The sequence below is a fragment of the Solanum lycopersicum genome, chromosome 1 (genome assembly GCF_036512215.1).
Source record: "Solanum lycopersicum chromosome 1, SLM_r2.1".
Taxonomy (NCBI): Eukaryota; Viridiplantae; Streptophyta; class Magnoliopsida; order Solanales; family Solanaceae; genus Solanum; species Solanum lycopersicum.
This window is the reverse complement of record NC_090800.1, coordinates 80493192-80517431: the sequence shown is the minus strand read 5'-3', so window position 1 is coordinate 80517431 and position 24240 is coordinate 80493192. Positions and strand designations below refer to the sequence as shown.

Genomic DNA, 24240 nt, shown 5'->3' with positions numbered 1-24240 from the left:
AATTATATGATATAAATTGAGAGGAAAGGAGTAAAATGTTATGATATTAAGAATAGACTATTTTCTCCCTTATTTGGGGTTGAGATGAAAAACCAGAGAGTGTAAGCTATTGGAGAAAAAAAAAAAAAAAAAAAAAAAAAAAAAAAAGCTATTGGAGAAAGGATGAATGGTGGCTTTTGCTGAATCCAGAAGGGGAAAAAGACATAGACGCTCAACTGTAATAACTGTCAGATCACAAACTCAATTTTCCCAATCCGCAGGAGCCAAGGATTTTCCTTGCAAGATTGGTCGGGTCGGATCCGGATCAGATCCGTATGTCTAAGGATCTGAGTATGGAGATACTGCAAGAATCTGGGTGGGAAGAACTACGCAAAGAGGCTCGCAAGATCGAAGGTGATCTTGATGTTAAGCTCTCTTCTTATGCAAAGCTTGGTGCTAGGGTCACACAAGGAGGTAAAGTTCAATTTTTGCTAAATCGCTTATACCCAATTGCATTTCAACTTCAATTCGTAAAATGACAGGAATATATGTGTCTATTATTCATTGTGTCAAAATGTTGATGGGTTTTGGTTTAGAAAGTGTGGAGATCCTATCTTGATTCATTATATCTATGTGTTTATGGTTTGGTACACAAGGGGCTACATTGTTATTTTGATTGCAAATTTTGGGATGAAGTCTTAGTGGGTTTCATGTTGAAAGTGATGAAGTTTTTATCTTGACCTAACAACAACGTATCCAGTGAAATCCCAGGGGTATCGGGAGGGTAGGGTGACCTCAGACCTTACCACTGCTTCATGGAGGTAGAGAGGCTGTTTTGGTTAGGAGAGTGTACAGTTTCTACCTTGGTTTATTATATCAACTTGTTGGTGGGTTTTGGTCCAGAGTGTAAAGCTTCTATCTTGATTGAATGATCAATACCATGCTCCTTTTTGTTTGTGTGTATTTTTTTGAGGAAGACTATGATACTTTGTTTCTATGTTGATTCGTTGTATCATACTTTGTTTATTGTTCAATGTTGTTGTCTATGAGTTGGTCTGGATCATTTAGGAGATCTTCCTTTTTGCATGTTCAATTCTGTTGGTTGAAGTTTAATTTATGGCTAAATGAGTGTTTTTTTGGAGACAAGAAGTTTCTGCTGCAGCTTTGGCTAATTGAGGGAAGTAAATAACCACCTTAGATATTTTTTGAAATGCAAAGTAACACTTATTATTGAATGTAGTGCTAAGTATGTACTTTCATGTTACAATGAAGGTGGTTTCGGAATAGGTCCTTCATGCATGTAAGGAATCCATAAAACTCCAGTATAGCATCTAATCTATCTTCTGTTACACCTATATTATACGTTTTATAAATAATGAACTTAAAAAGTGATGAAGCTAAAAAAAGCTTTCCTCAAGACATCTGCAGGTCCTTTCTATCCATCTGTCCAAAATTAAAAGCGGAATGTTTATCCACATCTGTCATTTGTCCATATTCTGTCCATTCCAACTAGTAATTGTACCTTTGAAGTTCCCTTGCATCACCCAAACTCTCCAAATAAACTGAGAACATATACCAGATATCCCATATGAACCAATGCTGGAGTTGTCTGCCCTATTTGCTATAGTTCTGTACTCTTCCTTTGGAGATCATCATGTGTGGGACAGGCCTCATTGAGTGCTATCCATCCAAATCCAGCCAGTTTTTGGAACATTAGTTTTCAATTTCAGCTTCCAAGGCCTCATTGACACCTTCTTTTGGTGCTTTGCTTGATTTAATTGTGAAAATTTTGTCATTCTTTACCCATCCACTTCAGAGAATCTCACTTGTTCATTACCAATACCAGGCCATTCATTCAGTAATAGGTAAGCTAAAGTTAAGATTCCAGTTGCTGCTGTTGGAGCAATCAGTTATGCTTGCATTAGTTGGTGTTGACCTGATTGGTCCTTACGAGGTTGGCTTTCCAGTCATTTGTCCTGACTCCTGCCACATCCTTGTTTTCCTCCTATTTACCACCTGGGTTTTTACGTGTTCTTTAAATGCAGTTGGCTTCATTCTCTGCTTCCAAACTGCTTATCTGTAGGGTGTTGTTACACTCTCGGTGCATCATTGATTGTCCATTTTACATTGCCAACTTACCTTTTTGACTTTTTCCATATTTCGTTCTTTTCAATATAAAATTCCCTCAACCGTTTGAACACGAGGTTTTTATTGTGAAACCTTTAAGTTCTCTACCAAATACCCGTTCATTTAAGTTTTAAGGGAAAATGGCCTGATATACCCCTAAATTACTGGAAATTGTTACCAAGAAATAATTCAAAACTTATAACGTTTAGAAATCATGTAATTTTCTGCCACTAGCTGAGTTAACAGTACGATACTACCAAATCTAATGCAAAAAGATAATGACTATAAATTGTAATCGCAGAAATTGTTACTCTAGTTACTGATCAGGACACATCATTAGTCTAATTATGTTACAGACCAGGGGTAAACTTCAGTGGATATTTGTTAGTTGCTTGTCTTTGTCCATGAAGACCTAAGGGTCAACACTACTGATTACCCATCTAAGATTTAAATTGGCTGTTATGGGTTTGTTTGGGTTTTAAGCTTCACACCTAACAAACAAAGCAAATATGGCCTGTTTCTGATTTTGGAACTTGTTGAACAACTCGGCTTGTGGTGTAGTTTCTGATTCTTGTTTTTATCAAATTCAGGTTATGTAGAAGCTGGTTCCCCAACTTTAGGATCCAGCAGGTCGTGGAAGTCCACGGAAATGGAGATTCAATCATTACTTGAGAAGCTACTGGATGTAAATGATTCTATGAGTAGATGTGCGGCATCTGCAGCATCTACCACTTCTGTTACTCAGAAACTCGCAAGGCACAGGGACATACTTCATGAATTTACCCAGGTTACTAACCATGTGATAGTATGTTAAATATATTCACTGATACACCATAAATGATTTTACATGGTAACAATTGTAACTTTCTGAAGTGGGAAAAAGAAAATATATAATCTGCAGCTATGGTGACATCTCTCCTGCCTTGTTGATATCCAACTAGTATTAATTCTGTTTGTCCGACTACTCATTTGCAGTTTCTAAAAGTAACTGCACTGCTCTTGTTGCTTATGCTAATTCTGTAGACTGCAATCAGACTGCAATCCCCTTTTGGAACTAGCAACATGTGTTTGTAATGGAACATTTGAAATAACAGACGAACTAGAATAAATATTTCATCCATTTCCCTGGCCTGGCTGCAGATTTAACTGGTGCCCATGTCAACTGAGTCAATTCACTTAAACTCTTAGAAATCCTGATGTGTTTAGCAAGCAACATTTCTGATAGTTATCAGACTAGCTATCCCGTTCCATACTTGTTAAAAGGATCGATTAGCGAGGATTTGCTAATTGATTAAGTATGAGTTTCTTTGTGGGAATAATTGGAAGTAACTGTGGCTGAACTCTTTAATCAGACAACCTCTATTATTGTGATTTAACATATAAAGAAAAAGAGTACTTAACACTACAACAAAAAAAACTTTTAGCGGCAATACATATTGACATTTATAAAGAGTGCTTAAGTCTTTACTAGCTTTAGTTAAGTGTCATTAGAACCAATGTCGCTAAAGGCTTTAGGGACATATACAAAGAGTGTTAATTGCCGCTAAAAATATATATTTAGCGACAATTAAGAATTAATTGCCACCAATGATCATTTTTTATGTAGTGTAAGTAGAGCCCAAGGAAAGTCAGATATCCTCAAAATTGAACTATCAAAGTTTTGGTTATAACAAGAATGTTGAACCGCTATCATTCAGAGTGCATGCTATGTTGGAGTTGTTTGAATTGCTTGTTGGCTATGCCAGTCACTGTTTTTATGACTGACACATCATCTTATCTTCAGGAATTTAGGCGTATTAAGGGAAATATAAGCTCAATGAGGGAACATGCTGAACTTCTTAGTTCTGTGAGAGATGATATCAGTGAGTATAAGGTAAGAAAGCTTCATTGTCAAAATTCTTTTTTAGATGCAATAGTTTCAATTGCCTCTTAAGCTATTATTTGTATCGATTCAGGCATCAGGAAGTATGTCGCCCAAAATGCATATATTGAGGGAGAGAGCTGCTATACATGGAAGCATATCTCATGTAAGATTAAGTGCTCTCTTTAGTTTTTACAAACATCATTTTCTTTGTACTGAGTTTGCTCTCTTTCATCCTCTATGATGGTCTTGGTATGGAGTATTCTAGTGATAACTAAACCTCAAAGACATCCTTCCAAACAGTGTTTTCAAAGGTGACATGTGAAAACAAGTCCTGAAGTCTATTAGACTTTTAAGTGCAAAAAAAATTGTGCGCTTTAATGAAGAAATTCACAATTGACAACAATAACAACCAACCCAGTGTAATCTCACAAGTGGGGTCTGGGGAGGGTTGAGTACGCAGACCTTACCCCCCTACCTTTGAGAAGGTAAAGAGGTTTCCGAATTAACTATAGACCGTAACAACCATTACATAGTCAAACGGATTGGAATAATTATAATCAAATGAAATATTTGTGCTTAGTGTTGACACTACACTTGGACAATGAGACACACCTTAACGCTTCGGTTCCTGCATCGCCAGTGAAGTGAGGTGAAGCGCAAAACCTATCTTGAAGCTAACTTCTGGGTTCATCTCAAGCTCGATAATAATTCTGTAATTCATGGCCCTTAACACATAATCCTACCTTGTGAAATGTAGATAGGAGCTCCAATAAAATGATAAATTCTCAAGTAGCAGAAAAGATGGTGGGCAGGTTGACACTTTTAGTATTACGTAATAATCTACTTAAACGTGCGATTAAGCTTGCCAAGAAGAACTCGTTCTGTATTCATACTCCAAAAGTGTAAAAATTGACCTTTAAACCCAAAATGTCATAAAAATTAGAACACGAGGAAAAATTCTTCCAATATTTTTACACTAAAAGTGCAAAAATTTGACTTTTGAATCCAAAATTTCATATAAATTGGAACAGGAGGAGTATATTTCATGAGTTAATTGAAGTCGCAACAATCAACCTCACTAGTTCAAAACTCCAAATTGCATACATTGTCATTTAAAGTGAGAAAAGAAATACAAAACCTCACAACAAAACCTCACTAAACAATAGTGATTTATTTAAGCATTGGTAATGTCAATCAATTGAACAAACACACACATGAACGTGTACAAATGAAGACAACAACATGCCTTTCTTAAAAGGAAAAAACAACAACAGTTTGTAGGGCACAAACTGATCAATTCTTGGTATCATCTTCAGATAGAGCATCAGGGGCTTCATGAGCTGTGAAACAACACCTTGGACATCCCTGCACATAACAGTACCCACAGCAACAACCATATCGTCAACCTCTCCACGGATATCCATTACGTCCTCCTCCCCGTCCACCAGATTTTCTGCTACTTTGTCTTAACACCGTTGTTTAGTCGACATATCTGAATGTGGAAATGATGATTTAACTTGGATTTCTTCCCTTCTCTATTAGTTTTAGTTCTATAAGTTTCACTTTGTGTTTCTGTCTCGAGTCAATTTTCTTTCTTGGTGAGCTTGATGCATGATCTCTTTGCTCTTTCTTCTTCATTTTACCATGGAAATACTTCATGAATATCAAAGAAGAAAGTTCAGCTTAGCTCTGTTGCTGGCCTTGATACGGGGCCGAACAGCCAATTTGGCTTTATTGCTGATGTAGATTTAGCAGGACAGTGTTATTTTGAAGTTCTACTTCAATGTTTTTTAAGTAATATTTTATTATGACTTTCTTCTCTTTTTGAAGATCGGTAATGTTATATTCTTCAGCGTTAAGGACATGCTGGAGACCTCCAAAAAGTTTCAGGTCCAAAGAAATGAAAAACAGAGAGTATTTACAAAGAACTTAACAAATCAACCAACTGTTTTACATCCTCTAGACTATTTTCTTTACACCTAAAGTAAAAGGATGCTATTATGACTATTCTTTTGATGGGTGAAACTAAAGAATGTTTCCTTTTATAATGAAAACACGTTTTAAGCTGGATTGTTAGTGCACAACCTAAAAGTTTGAGGAACATGCAGCAAAATGAAAGGTACTTAAGTGTGTTTCTCTACGAGTTCTATTGCAGCCTGAAATCAGCAAGCTAGTAAATGAGTGATAAATTAAAGATAAAGCTACTTTTCATAATATCTGAGAGAGAATTAGGAATCACTCATCCCTTTTTTTTCTTGTTCAAATTCTAAAAGTTACGATAGTGAACTAGAGTTCCTATCTTTTTAAAAGGAAAAAAAAAGGAAGATTGTGAAGTAGAGGTCCAAGCACTGTTGGCTTTGGCTACTATTTAGAATATGTTACTGATTTTTGCTTTTGATATTTATTGTTTTATAATCTGGTCAAAGATTTTTTCTTTGATCATGGGTCCCCAAGAAGAGTGCTGAGCGGTCAAGACATAGGTGCAACAATTTAGAAATTCCTGGTTCAAATCTCAGCTACAACACTCAAGTGTTATCTCAGCTGTTCCAACCTTGTTGGGTAGGTTTATCTAGTAACACCTGTGCTTATGGTCTTCAGTAGGCTGCCTGGTGCGTTAGTTGAAGTGCCAATTAGTAGCAAATGACCTGATCGCCACCAGCATAAAAAGAAAAGTTTATTAATCATGGAATGAGCTTGTCAGCTTTACTTGGTAGGAGTTGCTGAGTTGTCACTTGAGAGCCAGGAGATAGTCTTGTGGTCTTGGAGTTAAATATTCAGGATTGGCATTAGATGGAGCCAATCAATCTAATCACATGAGAGAACAGGTCATTGGTGGGTTCAAGGTTAGATTCCGCAGAGATTCTAAGTTCACCTATATGCTCTTTCAGCATAACTACTGATTCCTAAATTTATCCAATAGTATATTTTATTTCTACTATGCAACAAACAAAAGCAATTATATGGTAATGTAAGGCCCAGTTGACACTATTATTGACATGGCCTGGTATGATACCCTTTCCCTCTTTTCTTTAAGAGCATTCCTCGAATCTAGAACTATGCCAATCCTCATAAAACTGCTTGATCATATTGGTTAACAACTATCATGACATGACTGAATGTAAAACAAAAGCTATGACATTCTATTTGAAGCTTGAACTTCAGTACCCAAATACTGCTTCTCAACCGTGTTGATCCTATTGTCCAGATTGATGATGTGATTAACCAAGCTCAAACAACTAGGGCTGCCTTGGGTTCACAAAGAGCTTTATTTGGTGATGTTCAAGGAAAAGTGAAACAACTGGGCGACAAGTTTCCTGTCATCCGTGGGCTAATTGGTACTACTATTTTTGGGACCATTTCTGCTACCAAATTGTATTGGTTAAAAGTATCTCTTGCTGACATCAATACTGATCCATGCAGGCTCAATAAGAAGGAAGAAATCAAGGGATACACTCATTCTATCAGCAGTCATTGCAGCTTGCACTTTGTTTCTTATAATCTATTGGCTCTCGAAGTAATAGGTATATCTGTTGATACAAGAAAATTCAGAAGATCATGATTTTGAAGGAATTTTGCGCTTCTACTCACTGCCATTTCCCCGATAAGTGAAAATCTTGAGTTCATTACTATATAGCTTTTCTGTTTACTTCTGACTTCCTTTTAAGAAATATTACTCAGTGTTCCGTGGAATATTCCACCGGAGAGAACAAATATGAGTTATAGCTTTACATAGCTTGCTGCCTCTGTACCAAAAGACATTAAGAAACATCCACCAAGTGAGTAGGATAGAAGATTAGAAGGCTTGATGCTCTACCAAGATTATGATACAAATCCTGCTTACCTTTGTAGCAAATCATTATATTAGCTGAAGCAAGAATAATACCAATCCAGATACTGGGTGTTGTATAGAACTATTCGTCTTAGGTTTGTTTCAGTTATGGTTGAGGTTAAATAACTTTATTACAGTGATTGAATGTTGGTGCCAAAGTGATCTATTACAATTCTAACTGGATCCATTTCCATATGGCAGTGGACAATATATATGCATTAGATGCACTGACCAAAACTCATGTTTTTCATGATGATTTAGTCCTTGCCTGAAAATGGATGAATCATAATTAAAACTGATATGGCATCAAGGGGCAATACTTAACTGCACCTGGTGTTTATAAAGAGTCGCTAGTTAAATTGAGAAGGCATAAAGGCTATATGCAAGATATATAATTGGTTTGACGTAAATACATGTCTGTATCCATGAACAGGTTGTAGTTTGTAACTCAAAATTTTACGTGAGTTTCAAATGTAACACATGATTTTATGCCCAACAACATTGAAATTGAACGTAAATTTCTTGAGGCAAGAACTGGAATGGGTAGGAATTTTTCCGTCTTTAATTAGAGTTCTCGGGTAATACCTTTTAAAATGGAGATTTTTTTCGAATGTGTAGAAACCTCTAATTAGTTAACAAGTGGACTGCCGGATGATTAACTTTTTAAAATTATAAATATTTACGACTTTATACTAACACCATTGCTATTATACTTGTCTATATGGCCGAGAATCGTATTTTTTGTGATTTTCTGAGATAATAACTATAGTATTTAGTTGAAATCAACTATGTAACCTCATGATAAAATAATCAAACACGAAAAGTTTTCAGTGAAGAATTTAGTACTTGACGATTGAAATTAAAAAAAAAAACATTTTTTGGAACCTAAGTATTGATTTAGTAGTGGTGTGGGGTAGTAGTTGATGAGATTGCCTAGTCATATGCAGTGAAAATAGCAAAGAGACAATAATAACACATAGAAAGAAAGCCAAAGCGCTGCACAGTGGACAGTCTTTATATCATCAAAGTACATGGACATTTTTCTTACTACTACAATTTTAGCAAAACATAAAAGTATGGCCAATTAGTCATTGCCAAAACACTAACATATAAAAAGGTTTAGCTTGGCCCCCTACCCCTTCTTTATTAGTACAACAATACAATGTTGTCTTGGCCTCCAATTAATTCTAACTAGCTTCACACTACTCTATGCATGCATGCTTCCTCTTTTTTTTTTTTTCTGCCACAAATTAAAGAGAGTGCCATCTATATATGTATAGCCTTATACCTACTCAATTTTTATTAACGTTCGTACTTTTTTTTTAAAAAAAAAAAAAAAAGATGCTAAAAGAATGGGTGGGTGTTTTATTAGATTCCAAAACATTTAAGCAGTCTTTGGCAGGTTATTAAATAAGCTTTATTGGTTTCCTTGTTTGTTTTCACACACTTGGAGGCCTCTTTAATTGCTGATACCATATTGTATACTTTCAAAACAAAATTTTTGAAATTGGTACACTTTTTTTACCAATAGATTGTAGGCTGCGCTCTATGAATGTACTATGACGTTGGTTTTGTTTTAAGTATAGAATGTGCTTATCCCCATGGAGAAACTAGAAAAGTTTAACAACAAAATATAAAGCGAAAAGTAAAGTGAGACATTGAGATTTAATCGAAATAAGGGTAAATATATGACTTTAAAAATGATAAGTAGGTTGAAAAAGTATAACGAAAGATAAGTATAGCCCTTTTCTGTCGAAACAAGCAGCAGAAGCATCACAAGTAGTGCAACTTTAATCAACTTTCTATGGAGCATGAGGCTGACATTAAAAAATAACTGTAGAATATAGTAACTTGATTAACTTTCAACTTTAACATAAGAAAAAGTCAACCATTCTAACTAGTATTTCAATTACTGTAAAATAGTAGAATCTTTTTACCTCAAACCCTATGCTACTTCTAGAGTTGCTCTTCATCCGCAGCTCCAATAACATGGCCTAATTAGTACAACTTAATTAATCATTAATTAGTTGACTTTGCTAGATAAAGATCAATTCTTGTTTCAAAATTGAAGCTTATTTAGTAATGTGCAACATTGCATAAGAACTATATACTAGTAATTGGTATCATACATACAATATCCTAAAGGATTTAAATAGTGGAATTTATAACTTCCTAATATCTCCAACTTTTCTAGGTGTTCATTTCTAATTAAATGGTCACTGAACTATTGTAAATTTCCTATTCGATTAGTAATGTATACCACTTTATTATATGTTTAAGTAAATGCTGAAAATATCTAAAATTACAAGATCAACGTTTAATTCGTTTTTGATAATTTAAATTCATATAGCTACAGTAGCCTTTTTGTAGTATATGCTTATTCTATACATATACTTCAAAAATTTGGAGTGACTATAGAATTAAAGCATATTCTCTTGTCCGATCAAATTATTGTGTTCAGTGATCCACAGAATCTATCACTGTGTGAGAAAAAAACACATGAAGTGTAACGTTGATAAGGAACATTCAATTTATAATAAAATAATGATACAATGGGTGATATATTGATACTTTGAAAAATCATAATTTTTACGATAAACACTACCGAAAATCACATGAATTTAAGCTTACAACATAATTTTTCGAACAACAAAATTTTAAATTGGGGTTGGACCACAAATATTTTGTAACGGAGAGTCTGAACAAGTTAACCTTAAAGGGCAATTTTTGGGATGACAAGACTAATTTAATTTCTGTTTACAATGTCATGATGAAAATATGATGGATAGATGTGATAGTTCTCCAGCCATCTTTTTCAGCAAACATATCCTTTTTAATTTTAATTTTTTTTGGGTGCTTTGGCAACATCATGACCTAGTTAGTTTCTTCCAATAATAATGCAAGAAATTAATATTTTTTTTAAGGCTAAGAATAATATTTAAAAAGTAGGGCTGTATAATTTTATATTGGAAAAATTGTAAAGAGGGATTAGGGTGAGGACAAAGAGGTGCATGCATAAATAAGGATCAAAGATTTCTGTCTTTCTGCTTCACTGACAGCTATGTATCTCTGTATTTCTGCGTGTATGAGTGTGCGAGAAACAGCCTGAACTGTCAAATCATTCTCTCACCAAAGTTTCGTATTTTGAATTGTCAACTAAAAGTTTCGTTAAATTCTCATAACTTATGATTTAAAAATTTTAGAAATCGGGATAAAAATGACTTAGGTCAGAACCAAAATTTTGAATTGTTTTTGAAAATTTAAATTATTTATATTTCATTCTATTAGTTAGTATTTTCTTTTTCCGCTTCACGTATTATCTTAATCAAAAAGAGAAAAATGTAAATATAAAAATAAAAAAAAATTATGTGTAGAGGATTTGATTGATTGGGTAGAATTATTTATTTATTTTTTAAAATAATATCGACTTTTTTTAGGAAGGAGTGGGAGGTCTAAAAAATAAAAGGTCATGGGATTTTTCGAGACATAGACGGAACCAAAGGAGGTGATGGAGTGGAATGAGAAAAATATTTTAATATTTTTTTAAAAAATATTCATACTTAATCTTTGGCTTTCAATTAAATAGTTTAAAAAATATTAATACTTAATCTTTGGCTTTCAACTAAATAGTTTATTTACTTTTTGTCAAAGAAGAATACTTTGATCACGTGGATTGCCACGTGACAAGATTTTTTCACAAATAAAAGAGAGTGTATTACACATATCACAATACTCATGACATACTGAATTGTGTTTCTCAAATTAATAAGTAATAATTTAGGCATAAATCTCACACCCTATTAGATATAATTTTTGAAAAGGAGATAATTTATGTGTTTTTCACGCTACTTAGGTGATTCATTATTGTTTATTCATATCCTTATCACTTCCCGACTAATTAAGAAATTGGAAACATTTTATTATAATATACATGAATCCAATTTTCATTTAATTCCGATGATGGTAAGGGCATGTTTGGGATTATTATTAATAATTGCTGGCCTATTTATGGCCCTGCTTGGTATAGCATGTTCTAGCTGCATGGCTTATATATGTGCTTATACCTAGCTAGCTGGAACCACCTTCTTGACCTAACAACATATTCCTATATCTATTCACCTCTAGTCTTTGTTTTGTGCTACTCCTAATTACATATATTTATTTTATTGGACTCTATCAGTATTTAATTGAAATTGACAAAGAGTGAGATTAATTAAAATTTTATGCTAAACATGATAATATATAGAGAATATTACATGAACTAAAAGTAAGGGAATCATAGTGTATCAAATGATCCAAAGGGTATTTTGTCACTTCCAAATATTACACAACTGGACTTTGAAAGTGGTCCAACACTAACTAGGTAACAAAGATTAAAACTTTAGCAGTATAATATTTGACTTTTGTTAAATGTAAACCGTACGAATTGTTATCTATATAATGTATAAAAATAAAAATAAAATATCAGAGTGGGGTCACGCAGAATTTACCTCCATCGATATTTTACTATGCCTCTTCCTGAATATTTACCTTAGTTGACTTGTATCGTATGTACAAACTAGGGAGAAAAACTCATGCTATGTACTAGCCTAATTTGTGTTTACAAATTTTATAATTCTTAAGTGACTTTTATTCAAATTGAATTACTTTTAAGAAAAATTGAATTACTCTCAAAATATTTGACGTTTTAAGAAAAAGACAATTTTTCCAATATCACGTAAAAGTAATAAACTAATCATCCTTAATTTAAGAGTTTTCAACTTATGTATTTTTAGTTTGATTGAGTAATTTACTATTTTATCCTAAATATCTTTTCTGATCCCATAATTATTCTCTGTCGCTAATTATATTTAATTTATCTATATTTTGAGTACAAATTTAAATCGTTTCTTAATTTTTCTTTCAATGAAGATATATAAGAATTGTTGATTGTGTATTTTTCGAATATAGGATGATTTAACCTTTGTAATGAATGTGATCACTATAAATGTTGGGCAGCTTTGTGCTTTGACAAATTAAAGGCAGTATTTGATTCCTCACAGCTTTATGAAATTTGTGGAGTTTATGGGATATTGAGAAGTCGATTTCTATGGGATATTTGAAGACCCAAGAGTTATGGAATATTTGAGTTGCCGATTTGATGAAATATGTTACCTTTTATATAGATGTGACTCGTAAGCTACGATTTCGATAGAGTAGTCTTCAGATATTCTAATGAAAATTAAAATATCTTATAGAGTCCTACAAAATTTCAATATATAAAATGTAAAAGAACTTTTAAATTTAATGTCTTTTTCTAACTCCAAGTAAAAGCTACAATTTTTGCCACAACCAATGTCTTTCAAGTGAGAATTTTGTGGTAACTTACTTTCTATGCAATAGCCCGTGAATTGCACACAAAATGTAAATCTCACAAAAAAAAAGCCTCATGCGACGAACTCATGATCAAATAAAAACGGAAATTGAATCAGATTTCACCGTCTCCCACATGAGACCCACATCCCAACCATTCAACCATGCCCTCTCGGGCAAATTTTTTGTAAATAGGTTTACAATATTGTTTAGTTGAGAGAAAATACTAATCCTATTATCAGTTCAAAAGATTCAATCAAAACATGTAATCCTATTATTTACAAATCCGGTATCAATATTTGAAAGTGTTTTTTTCTTTTTTTAGCATTTAGTACTTTTCAACTATTCTTAACCAGATAAATCAATCGAGAGTTGTATTGAACTTGGAATATCTAATTGCAAAAATAATTTTAAAAATAAATGACTTTAAACTTTTGATCCCTCTATTCATGAATAAAACTTCAAATTTAAGAAGTTTTGACTTTAAAAGATTTTCCCCTGGAGATAAAATTGAGTTCATCAAAACTATATTTCTAATGTTATTGGGTGTAATATCTTAGACCACAAAAATCAAAATGATCATAGGCACCCGTTATTTAAGGCTTTATTAATCGAACACAAGTGTAGTTAATAATATATATATATATATTATACTTAAGAATTTGTAGACTCAAAAATAAATGAAGATATGGGGGAAACAAGAAAAAACCAAAAGAAAAAAGGGTGTTACTATCTATCCTCTCATAACTATGAAAACTACAAGTGAATGAGGGAAAGCTAATCACCCCATGCAAACGTCCCTTTCTCACTCCTTTCCCCCACCTCTGCCAAAAAAAAAACCCTACCTCCCATTGGGAATGCCAACCACACATTCTTTTTTTTTACTCAATACGTTTTATATTACTTGATTTATGTTTTTAATGTGTTCATCGTTTAAAACGTATATTAGAGAACTAACTTTAATAATGATATTATAAAATTTTAAGTTTGACTATCACTATTTCACAATGTTATTTAATACTCCAACAGATGGTATGAGAAAACAGATAATAAAACTTTTTTGCAAGTAAAATAAAATATTTATATTTAGTGTTGGGACCACGATTAGAGTATAGTACATAAACTACTCTTAATTATCTTGTAAATTCACCAGTCCGATTAATTTAAATACGGTCACATAAAATTCATATAAGGAAAAACGTTTTTTTTTTTAATCAAGAATGTCTTTAATCACTTATTTTTTAAGATTTGGAATTTTTGCTAGTTGTGGTGTTGGATGTTATTATTAAGAGGTTATTCAAGTTTGAGTCTGCGAAGAGTTTCATCTCATTCCTTTTAAGGAAGAGGTAGCTTTTCTAATATGATTTGAGAAATTTTGGTCTAGCTTTTAAAGTTGAATATATGTTGAGTTAGATTTTTTTATTTTTTTTTGCATGATATTATAATAGGTTTTATTACAATTCTTACTTCAGATGTTTAGCCTCATAATAAATTATTCATACTCTAGATGTCCAGTCTGAACATAAAGAGATGTGTGAAGAATCCCACGTCGATCTTAAATTATAACTTTGAACAAACCTAACCTCTAAAACTAAATTTGAAAACCTAAGTTAGGCTCACTATTCATTATTTCTTTATAAAGTTAACTATAAAGCCTCTTACATGATCTGATTGGACAGAACACTTCACGTCACGAATGTATAGGAGGTAAACAATCAAATAATAACATCTAAGAACGACTAGGACAGTACCAATTAAAAAACCAAACATACCTTGTACTGCGATTACAAAATAATGCAATAAGCAAAACATAAAGAACTTGGTAATGATAGAATTAGAAGAATAAGAAATTACGAGAATAGTGTTAATATTATTAGGTACACGTGCGACCACCAAACCTACCTCGGAGGAAAGAGAGAGAATGCTCAATCACCTCCAACCTTCTATACAGAGGCGGAGCTAGGTGGGTGTTCAAGGATTCGGATGAATCTACTAGTTTTTTGTAGAAGGTATATTTGTATTAGAAAATTTTAAAAAATAACGTATTTTAATTTCTGAACCCCCAAACTCCTAATTTTGACTCCACATCTGCTTCTACCCTAATCTACAACCTCTGAACCTCCATATCTAAGGTCATGTCCTATGTAAGCTACATCTCACACTTCTCTCTTATGTCCAAAACATCTCAATCTTGCGTTTTCTCATTTGTCGACCACGGAGAGCCACTCGGGTACCTAGTCTTGCATAAAATTCATTCTCAATCTATGTTTACACACTCACCTTAGTATCCTCATCTGATCCCCAACTTCCATTTTCACTTTGGTCCACATAACATTAGTCAATCTTGATTCGACCACTCTGTTGAGAATATAACTAAATAACATTTCATAAACTTTTAAATAACATAATCACACACTTTTTAACATGATATTAGACACATAATGTGAATAAAGAGAAAAAAAATTTGTTTATCCATCAAATGCCCCTATAGCGTTGTTACATTAGGTCGGTCTATCCCACACCCAAAAAAAGAAAGAAAAAAAAATAAAAAGTATATTATTAGGAAGGACCCGGAGATTATCCAATATAAAAATGTGAGTGTTGATGAGTCAATGATCAATCAATCAATCAAATCAAGAAAGAGAGAAGTAGTCTCAAATCAGGAATTAGTAAGGAATCTTATCATGTCGTCTTCATCTGCTGCTTTTGCTCCGGACCACCACCTCCACCACCATCACCTCTCTCCTCCTTCAGGAGAACAACTCTGTTATGTCCAATGCAACTTTTGTGACACTGTTCTCGCGGTATCATATCATATCACATCACTTTCTTCCCCTCTTTATACATACTTCTCTCTCTTATCGCGATATATATATATATGTATATAAAATAATAAAGAGAGGGCTTAAAAACCCTATTTTCATCACTTTTACTTAATTTCTAGTTGCATTCTATGAAAAAAATGGACATTTTTTGGAACAGGTGAGTGTTCCTTGCTCAAGTTTCTTCAAAAATGTGACAGTAAGATGTGGTCATTGCACCAATCTTCTCTCTGTCAACATTATTCTTCCCACTGCTGCTAATCAGCTTCATCTCCCACATTCTTTCTTTTCACCTCACAATCTTCTGGTATGTATGTTATTACTTTATATGTCGCTTTTTTTTTCAATTGTTTGTGTTAATCTTTTCTGTAATGTAATTGGGAAATCTATTTTATTTTTCAGGATGAGATTCGGAATAATCCACCAAGTTTGTTGATGAATCAACAAATTAACCCAAATGAATCACTCATGCCAGTCCGAGGAGGAGTTGATGAAATTCCAAAGCCACCAGTCGCAAACAGACGTAAGATTTAAAAAAAAAAAAAATTTGAACAGTAAAAAAAATAATATGCAGGTCTAGCTAGCCTTTTCTAGAAAATAGGGTTTTCTTAGCAAATTAAGAAAGAATGTGAATTATTTCCTCAACAGTTTCTAAAGTTTTTAATTTTTTTTACATAATGAATTTTCATATTTTGGGGAAGGAGACATCTTATTTCTTTTTTTCTTGCCTACCTTCTTTCTCAAAAAATATCTAAATATAAAGTACTTCCAAAAAAGCCAAATTTAGAAATTCCTACTTAAACGTTTTTGCATTGTTCATCAACAGTTTCTGTTTTGATGTACTATATGTGTGCCTAACATGATGTTGATATTTACTTATTTATCTTCACAGGAAAACCCTAAAATCCTTACTGCATAAGGGATAGTTTTAACATATGAACTTCTTCTCTCTCGGTTAAAACACGTTCTTCTTTTAATCAGTGATAGAGTCAGAGTTTTTCATGTTGAAGTTTTAAATAACAAGAAGTAAACACACGGAGTAGGATAAACAGTTTAAATAATTTTAACCATACATAAATAGTGTAATTTTCCCTCCGCCCCTACTTTTAACAGTTTAAGTTTTAAATAAGATAGTCAAACAACTGCATTAGGAAGAATGGTGAAAATACATGGTTAGTTTAAAGGGGTTCAGTTAAAACTGTCATTCGTGTCATCGAAAAGTTATATTGTGCATATAAGTTGCAGGTTCTATTGTTGAATCTCCTGGTACTTTCAGAATTACTGTGTAAAATTGTAGCTGAAAAGTCGCTTTAGGTGTTAGGTATTAATCTTTATAATATACTTTCTTTTTTAGTTCGTCTTAAAAAGAATGACATAGACATATCTAAACATACAGTATGAATTATTTTGACCTTCCAAGTTTCAAATGTATGTTAAACTCGTACGTCGATCAGTCAAACTCGATCATGTAAATTGAGACGTAGAAAATACTTTTTTTATTTTTATTGTATGTCATTCTTTGAGGGTTTAGGTGAAAAAAGAGAAATATAATGTCGTCCCCCGTAAAGTTAGATGGATTTGGATTTTGGTATGGCCAAAGAATCTAGATAGATAGATGTATGATTAGGTAATTATCATGAAATGATGTGATAGACACAAAAAGTAGTACACTCCATTCTATTTGGTCCCGAGGTGAGTAAAGCTAAATTTAACGCACTCTTTTCTTTGTCTCATTATCTTACAGCTCCGGAGAAGCGACAGAGAGTCCCATCTGCTTACAATCGATTCATCAAGTATGTTTTACCATATATATTCTTTCTTCGTGAAATTCACTTTTTTTTTTAAAAAGAAAAAATTATCTTTAAACCAAAATGTCCTATACATAATACAAGATTTAAATATTCAGGTTAGCTTATTGTTTATATAAGAAATGCCATTGAAAAAAAAAACAATGCAGGGACGAGATCCAACGTATCAAAGCTGGAAATCCCGATATAAGTCACAGGGAGGCCTTCAGTGCTGCTGCAAAGAATGTAAGAAATAAATTATTTATTATTCAATATAAATTTAATATTAACACACACACAAAAAAAAATTCTTTAAATTTAGGCACTATATTATATATAAATACTCCCTCCGTCAGTCCTATTTTATATGAGATAATTTGACTTGACACAGATTTTAAGAAAGAAATGAAGACTTTCAAAACTTGTGATTTAAAATAAGGGATGGATACTTGTGTGGATATAAATCATTTCATTACGTAGAAAGTGCTTATTTTAAAATGTATCGTTCTTTTCAAAATTGAGTAAAAAAATAAGTAAGTCATACAAATTGAGACGGACGGAGAAGCGGTTGCAATGAATTCCTTTTAACTAGGGTTTGGTTGATTTTTACAAACCAGTGTTTGAATTTAGTGTTTGTCTTGTTTTGTTGTGTTGTCAGTGGGCCCATTTTCCACACATTCATTTCGGACTTATGCCTGATCAACCCGTGAAGAAACCAAATGCATGTCAACAGGTACTCTACATATTTCTTTCAATGACCTAATTAATTAAAGTACAAACATCTCATTTATTTACGTACATACAAAATTATTTTAAAAACTGTTAACCGTACGTTCTTTATTGTAGAGTTTTATCAAATCACTTCAAAAATAATTTATATTGTCACGATATATATCTATAAAATACTATTCCCTAAGTTCAACTTTTGAAACTTATGATCGTAAATAAGTCATAGATATATTTGTATGACTATGGAATTCAGATTCTAAACCACTTAGTCGAGAGCTCCGTGATTGGTTCAAGGGAAGGTCAACTAATGATTAATAGGTCATTCCCTCCCTATTCGTAAATCATCTCATTAAAAATAATAGGAGTATCGTAACTTTAAATTGTTGCTTAATATAGAAATGTATTATTTTTTTCTTACTAAAAAGAAAAGTGTCATATGAATTCGGACATATATGATTATTTTGGTAAATGTGTAGGAAGGGGAGGATGTTCTGATGAAGGAAGGGTTTCTTGCTCCAGCAAACATTGGTGTATCTCCTTACTGATTAAGGAAGTCATGGAGTGTCTGTTCGAATCAATTGCTTATCTATTTTATGATCTAATTAGTTTTATCTATAAAAAAAATTAGGGTTCATGTTGTATGTTGTCTTTGAAGAACACTCTCTAGGGTTTAATGTGTCTTTGAAGAAGACATTCTAACTATTTAAGGCTGCTTAGTTTCTAATAACGTTTGTACTAAGGAATGTATTCTGTTGAAACAGTGTTGTTTATTAATGTTAATAACCCAATTTCTATACTGTTCCTACTGTATGCTGATAAATATTGTAAAGACAGTTAAATTAGGTCATTCCAAAAGCTAGCTCGAACGAAGGAGAATTATTACTCAAATATAATAAAGAGTCCAAACATCTCATTAACATTCAGTGTGGGACTTTTGTCATCCTTCCGTATCTCCACGTCACATTTAATTTCAGGGGCCAACATTGGGATTGGGTGAGATGGGTTTTGACTCTGATCCCTTTATTTATATTTTTTACTGTTTGGGTCTTAACTTTTGATGTTTAAATCTTGTCTTGCATTATCTATCTATAAATTGTACTTTCATTAATTCATGTACTGTCAATATCGTTACTGGCCGATCGAGTCAAATCTATATATGTTGTTCGTTTGCATTCATTGACAAATGACAACCAAATCATGACCAACTACATTGTTAAAACTCTATCTAATATAGTACTATAATTAACCACAGCCCTCACATTTCATGTCCTTGTTTAAATATTCTTTTTTTATGGAAAAAAAAAAACCGATTTAGCTACAAATTTCATTGTTAATTTGCTAGTGGCTACAGAATATATGCTGTTAATTCTAGGATTAACGATGAATTTTATTGTTTAGCTACAAACTTTATCGGTTGCTAAACCTTTTTTTTTTTTTGGTAAGTGAATTCAACAAGTAAACTTGGTGCTTAGACTAAATGTATTTTAATTATGACCTCTTGTTGATGTTCCAATCACCTAAACATTTTTTAGTGGCACCTTAAGTGAGACTTATATCAAAATGGAATAAGAATTGAGAAGGTTTTTTATACAAGATATAGTATAAGTTCACATGGCATGAACGTTTATACATACTATGATTATGTTGTCCAAGAGACAAATCTCGTAAAAGTCTTGCCAGCTATTCTTCTCTCTTTTTATCTCGCTCGCTTAAAGATCACATTTGAGTAAATCGAAAATCTTACGAGAAAACATTAAATCAAGACCTAATATTTTTAAGTAATTGCAAACTTTAGACGAAAGTCTAATGTTTTATCTGCAAAATGTTAGGAATATATCAATGAACACTACACCCAGATCTAACAACTTATGTGTAAGGGTAATCTTCCCAAGGCTATTTTTGTACAACTTTCAAAAATAAGGGGAAAATCCAAATAAGTAACTTAAAAGGGACATTCTGCATAAATCAACCTAGAAATTCATGAGGCATGTTAGGGCCAAAGCAGACAATGTACTCCCTCCATTATTATTTGTCATTATTTCTTTTTTTAGAATCAAACTATAAAGGTTTAAGATGTATTAATTTTGAAATTTAGTCAAATTAACTCTCAATTGAAAGGGTCATTTTTCGATTGAAAAGAGCACGTCATGTTTATTATCACACATAATAAATAAACTTATAATTTATTATGACAGCCAAAGACTCGTATAAAAGTTAGATTGACGTATTGAGCTTGGCCGTCAGGAATAATTAGACAAAATTTATACCTATTGAGTCAAATTTTTTTTATCAAATTAACTTTATTATTGTTTATAAAAAAAGAAATGGTTACTCGACTATGCACATTTTAGATAAAAGGGTCACTGCCTTCTTGTTTCGCAGTGTCATACGGTCTGCTTCCTATGGGAATCAATTCGTTGAGGATGATGGACTTGCGCAATATATAAATATCATATAAAAATTGTATATAATACACATACATTTCTATTACATAGTTATATATCATATATACATTTATATGTTATTTATATGATATATATACATTATATATACATGTTATCAGTTGATTGAAAAAAAATCCAATAGTACATTTACATAAAACCCCTAGAAAAGTATTTGATAAATCTTTTTTTTATTTGTTTTAAACTTTATTCTTGTAGTTTCAAGAAATGTAACGTAATTATATTTTCTAATGGATCGATTCGGTTACTTAAATTGTTGCCAACAAAAGAAATACTTAACAAAATAAGAGAACTATTGCTATATAAAACGCATAGAAAAAAGGGTAACTTTCACATTTAGCAAACAAAAAATTCATATTTGTATGTTATAACAAAGTTTGCATAATTGTGCTCCATAGCAAACATAAAACTGTATAATTCGCTATACATATACAATTATATAATTCACTGACCTAAATTGTATAATTCGCTGGCCTATTTCACTGCAATTGTATAATTCGCTATCCTATTTCACTGCAATTGTATAATGCACAATTGTATGTATATTACATAATTATAAGTGTATAGCAAGAAAATATATGTTTTTCTCTCGCTTTATACAAAAACAGAAACACAATATATACACTTCTGTTGTATAAAGCTAGAGAAAATTGTATTTCACTGCAATTGTATAATTCACAATTGTATAATTCGTTGGTCTTTTTCTCTGCAATATTTGTATAAAATTTGCATTTGTCTACAATTGAATTGAAGTAAAATGTTTGTAAATTATATAATTAAGTGTCTAACACGAAGATATATATTTTTGCATGTGTGTATACAATTTTCTCTCGCTTTATACAAAACAGAAACAGAATTATACACTTCTGTGTATAAAGCGAGAGAGGCGAGCAGAGAGTGGCGAGCGAGATTTTTGGGAGAGAGATGCCTGGAAAATTTTGGCTAACGTTTGCTATGGAGCACAATTAAATCAAACTCTAGCTACTCCATTTATTTTATGTTATTAGTTTGCTATTATATACAATTTTCCCTAGAAAAAATTCACTATTGTAAGTGGGCTTTACCGTAGTGATGTTGGCCCGGAGAATAACACTGGCTTCCAAATAAATTTGACTGCAACAAGCTTTCAAATATGGGCCAATAAATTTTCATACAAAACCAAAAAATAATTAATATTTTTCCCCGATCTAAACTAGTCAAATATATATGTATATCGCTAAATAAAATAACACACACTATAAAAGATGTTTTTCATATTTGGAATAATCAATACATAACATATAATATATGTTGATTTTTTTCAAATATTTGATACAAGAATCAACATATACTATAGAAGAAGATATACGATCACATAACAAATGACTTAAGTATAGTTAGGCGTGTGGTTTTATATGTCTCTACAAAATACAAAAAATAGCTTTAAATATGCAATTATTAACAGAGAATAATAAATACATCAGTTAGTTACGTAATATAAATATTTTTTATGCTTATGATTGTGTGGCGTGAAAAGTTATTGTTTTTACAAATTTCTTTAAGGGAAACTTTCACATATAGTCATTTAAAAATAGTATAATTACTCTCCATAACTATAGTTTGATAATCACGATTCATAACTACATGTTATATGGAGGAGAGAGACGACCGGGACTGGGAGAGAGAGGAGGGAGGCTAGAGAGGGGGGAAAAGAGTGGGAAAAAGGTGAATTGTATATATATATTGATTAGATAAATATATATGCATTTTTATATATGGCAATAGATATTGGGAGAAAGAGGAGACACTACAACAAAAATAACTTTTAGAGGCATTAAATATTGACATAATAGAGTGCTAAAGTTTTTTACCAGCAATAGTTAAGTGTCATTAGAACCAATGTCGCTAAAGATTTTAGGGACATATACAAAGAGTGTCAATTGCGTTAATAATTAATTGCTGGTAATAATCGTTTTTGTTATAGTGAGAGAGGCGATCGGGATCGAGAGAGGAAGGAGAGAGGCGAGCGAGAGAGGACAGAGAATGGTAGAGAGGTGAATTGTATATGTATATAATTGTATATTATACATATGCATTTGTATATATGGAAAGCGGGATCGGGAGAGGGAGGAGAGAGGTGAGAGGTGAATTGTATATGTATATAGGTTAAATAATTGTATATTAACATATATATTTGTATATTCTGCCGAATTATACATATAAACGTGACTAATTATACAAACTCCAAGTCAGCCTACGTAATTAATTCACCATGTTAGTTACAAGTAGTAATTATAGCAAAATATAGCTATAATAAGTAATTAAATACTATAAGTTCACTTAACCGCGTAATTTTCTCTTTCTTAAACATAGCAGCCTTAATGCAAATGATGTGTTAAGCCCACGGAATGAGATGCAAATGGGCCGTTATACAATGACAAATACGCCCATCGAGGAATAAGCAATACTGCAATAGTCTTTGAGTTTAGAAAGAATTATATATATATATATATCAATAATATTTGAGGTTGAAATTAAAATTTGAAAAAGAGAAGATATAATCGAAGGTAAAAACAGTACTTGAAATTTATGTCCATGGTAAAAAAAGTTTGAATCTTAAAACCTTTATCTTGAAATAATCCTCAAACAATTTTTATAATACTTGATTAATTTCAAATATATAAGTTAAATATTTACAATGTTAGGAAAAAAAATCTTAAATTTATTGTGTATGCATAGATGATCCTGAAAATAAAAAAATATTTAATTGAATTTCAAACTAAAATCAACAGCGTGCTGGAGGCTGGAGCACCCCTGCAATATTCTAAATACAAACATACGCATGCATGATTTATAATTGCGGTGGTGTCGTAAAGTCACTTCAATGTAGGTCTTAAATTTTCTCTAATTCAATATTATTTTTTTTAAAAATAATCAATTCGTAAATCTATTACATGAGTAAAATTTGGGTCTCATCTTTTCTAACTAAAGATTTTTAGGGCCCGTTTGGTTATAAATTTTCCAAATAATATTTGGGAAAAATTTGGCAAATAATGTTTGTCCATACAATTTGTCATTATTTGGCAAATATCCCAAATACTAGTTTTTTCTAGTATTTGGGCCAAATATCATTATTTGAGATATTTTAAAAATTAAAATTTTACCCCAATTTTTTATCTTTTACAAAAACACCCTCTCTAGTATTTGTTTGCGTTGGATTACATCATTTTTTACGTGAACAGCAAAATAGTGATGAAATATTTAGTGAATATTAAATAATGATATGATTGTTGATGAAAATTATTAAAAA

At 32.1% G+C, this 24240-nt stretch overlaps 2 protein-coding genes across 2 annotated transcripts; both read left to right on the top strand.

Moving 5' to 3' along the window:
• The first annotated feature begins 40 nt into the window (after window positions 1–40).
• On the top strand, window positions 41–7944 carry LOC101247066 (Golgi SNAP receptor complex member 1-2). The gene is made up of 6 exons (XM_004229746.5): window positions 41–453; window positions 2697–2893; window positions 3890–3979; window positions 4062–4133; window positions 7176–7305; window positions 7391–7944. Exons 1-6 carry the CDS (start codon window positions 315–317, stop codon window positions 7486–7488), a joined length of 726 nt encoding a protein of 241 aa, XP_004229794.1. The 5' UTR covers window positions 41–314; the 3' UTR covers window positions 7489–7944.
• A 7702-nt stretch (window positions 7945–15646) lies between these two features.
• On the top strand, window positions 15647–19288 carry YABBY1A (axial regulator YABBY1a). Its single transcript, NM_001366894.1, has 7 exons — window positions 15647–15955; window positions 16134–16280; window positions 16376–16496; window positions 17718–17766; window positions 17931–18006; window positions 18419–18493; window positions 18966–19288. The coding sequence occupies exons 1-7, from the start codon at window positions 15764–15766 to the stop codon at window positions 19032–19034; spliced, it is 729 nt and encodes a 242-aa protein (NP_001353823.1). The 5' UTR covers window positions 15647–15763; the 3' UTR covers window positions 19035–19288.
• Window positions 19289–24240: the final 4952 nt, after the last annotated feature.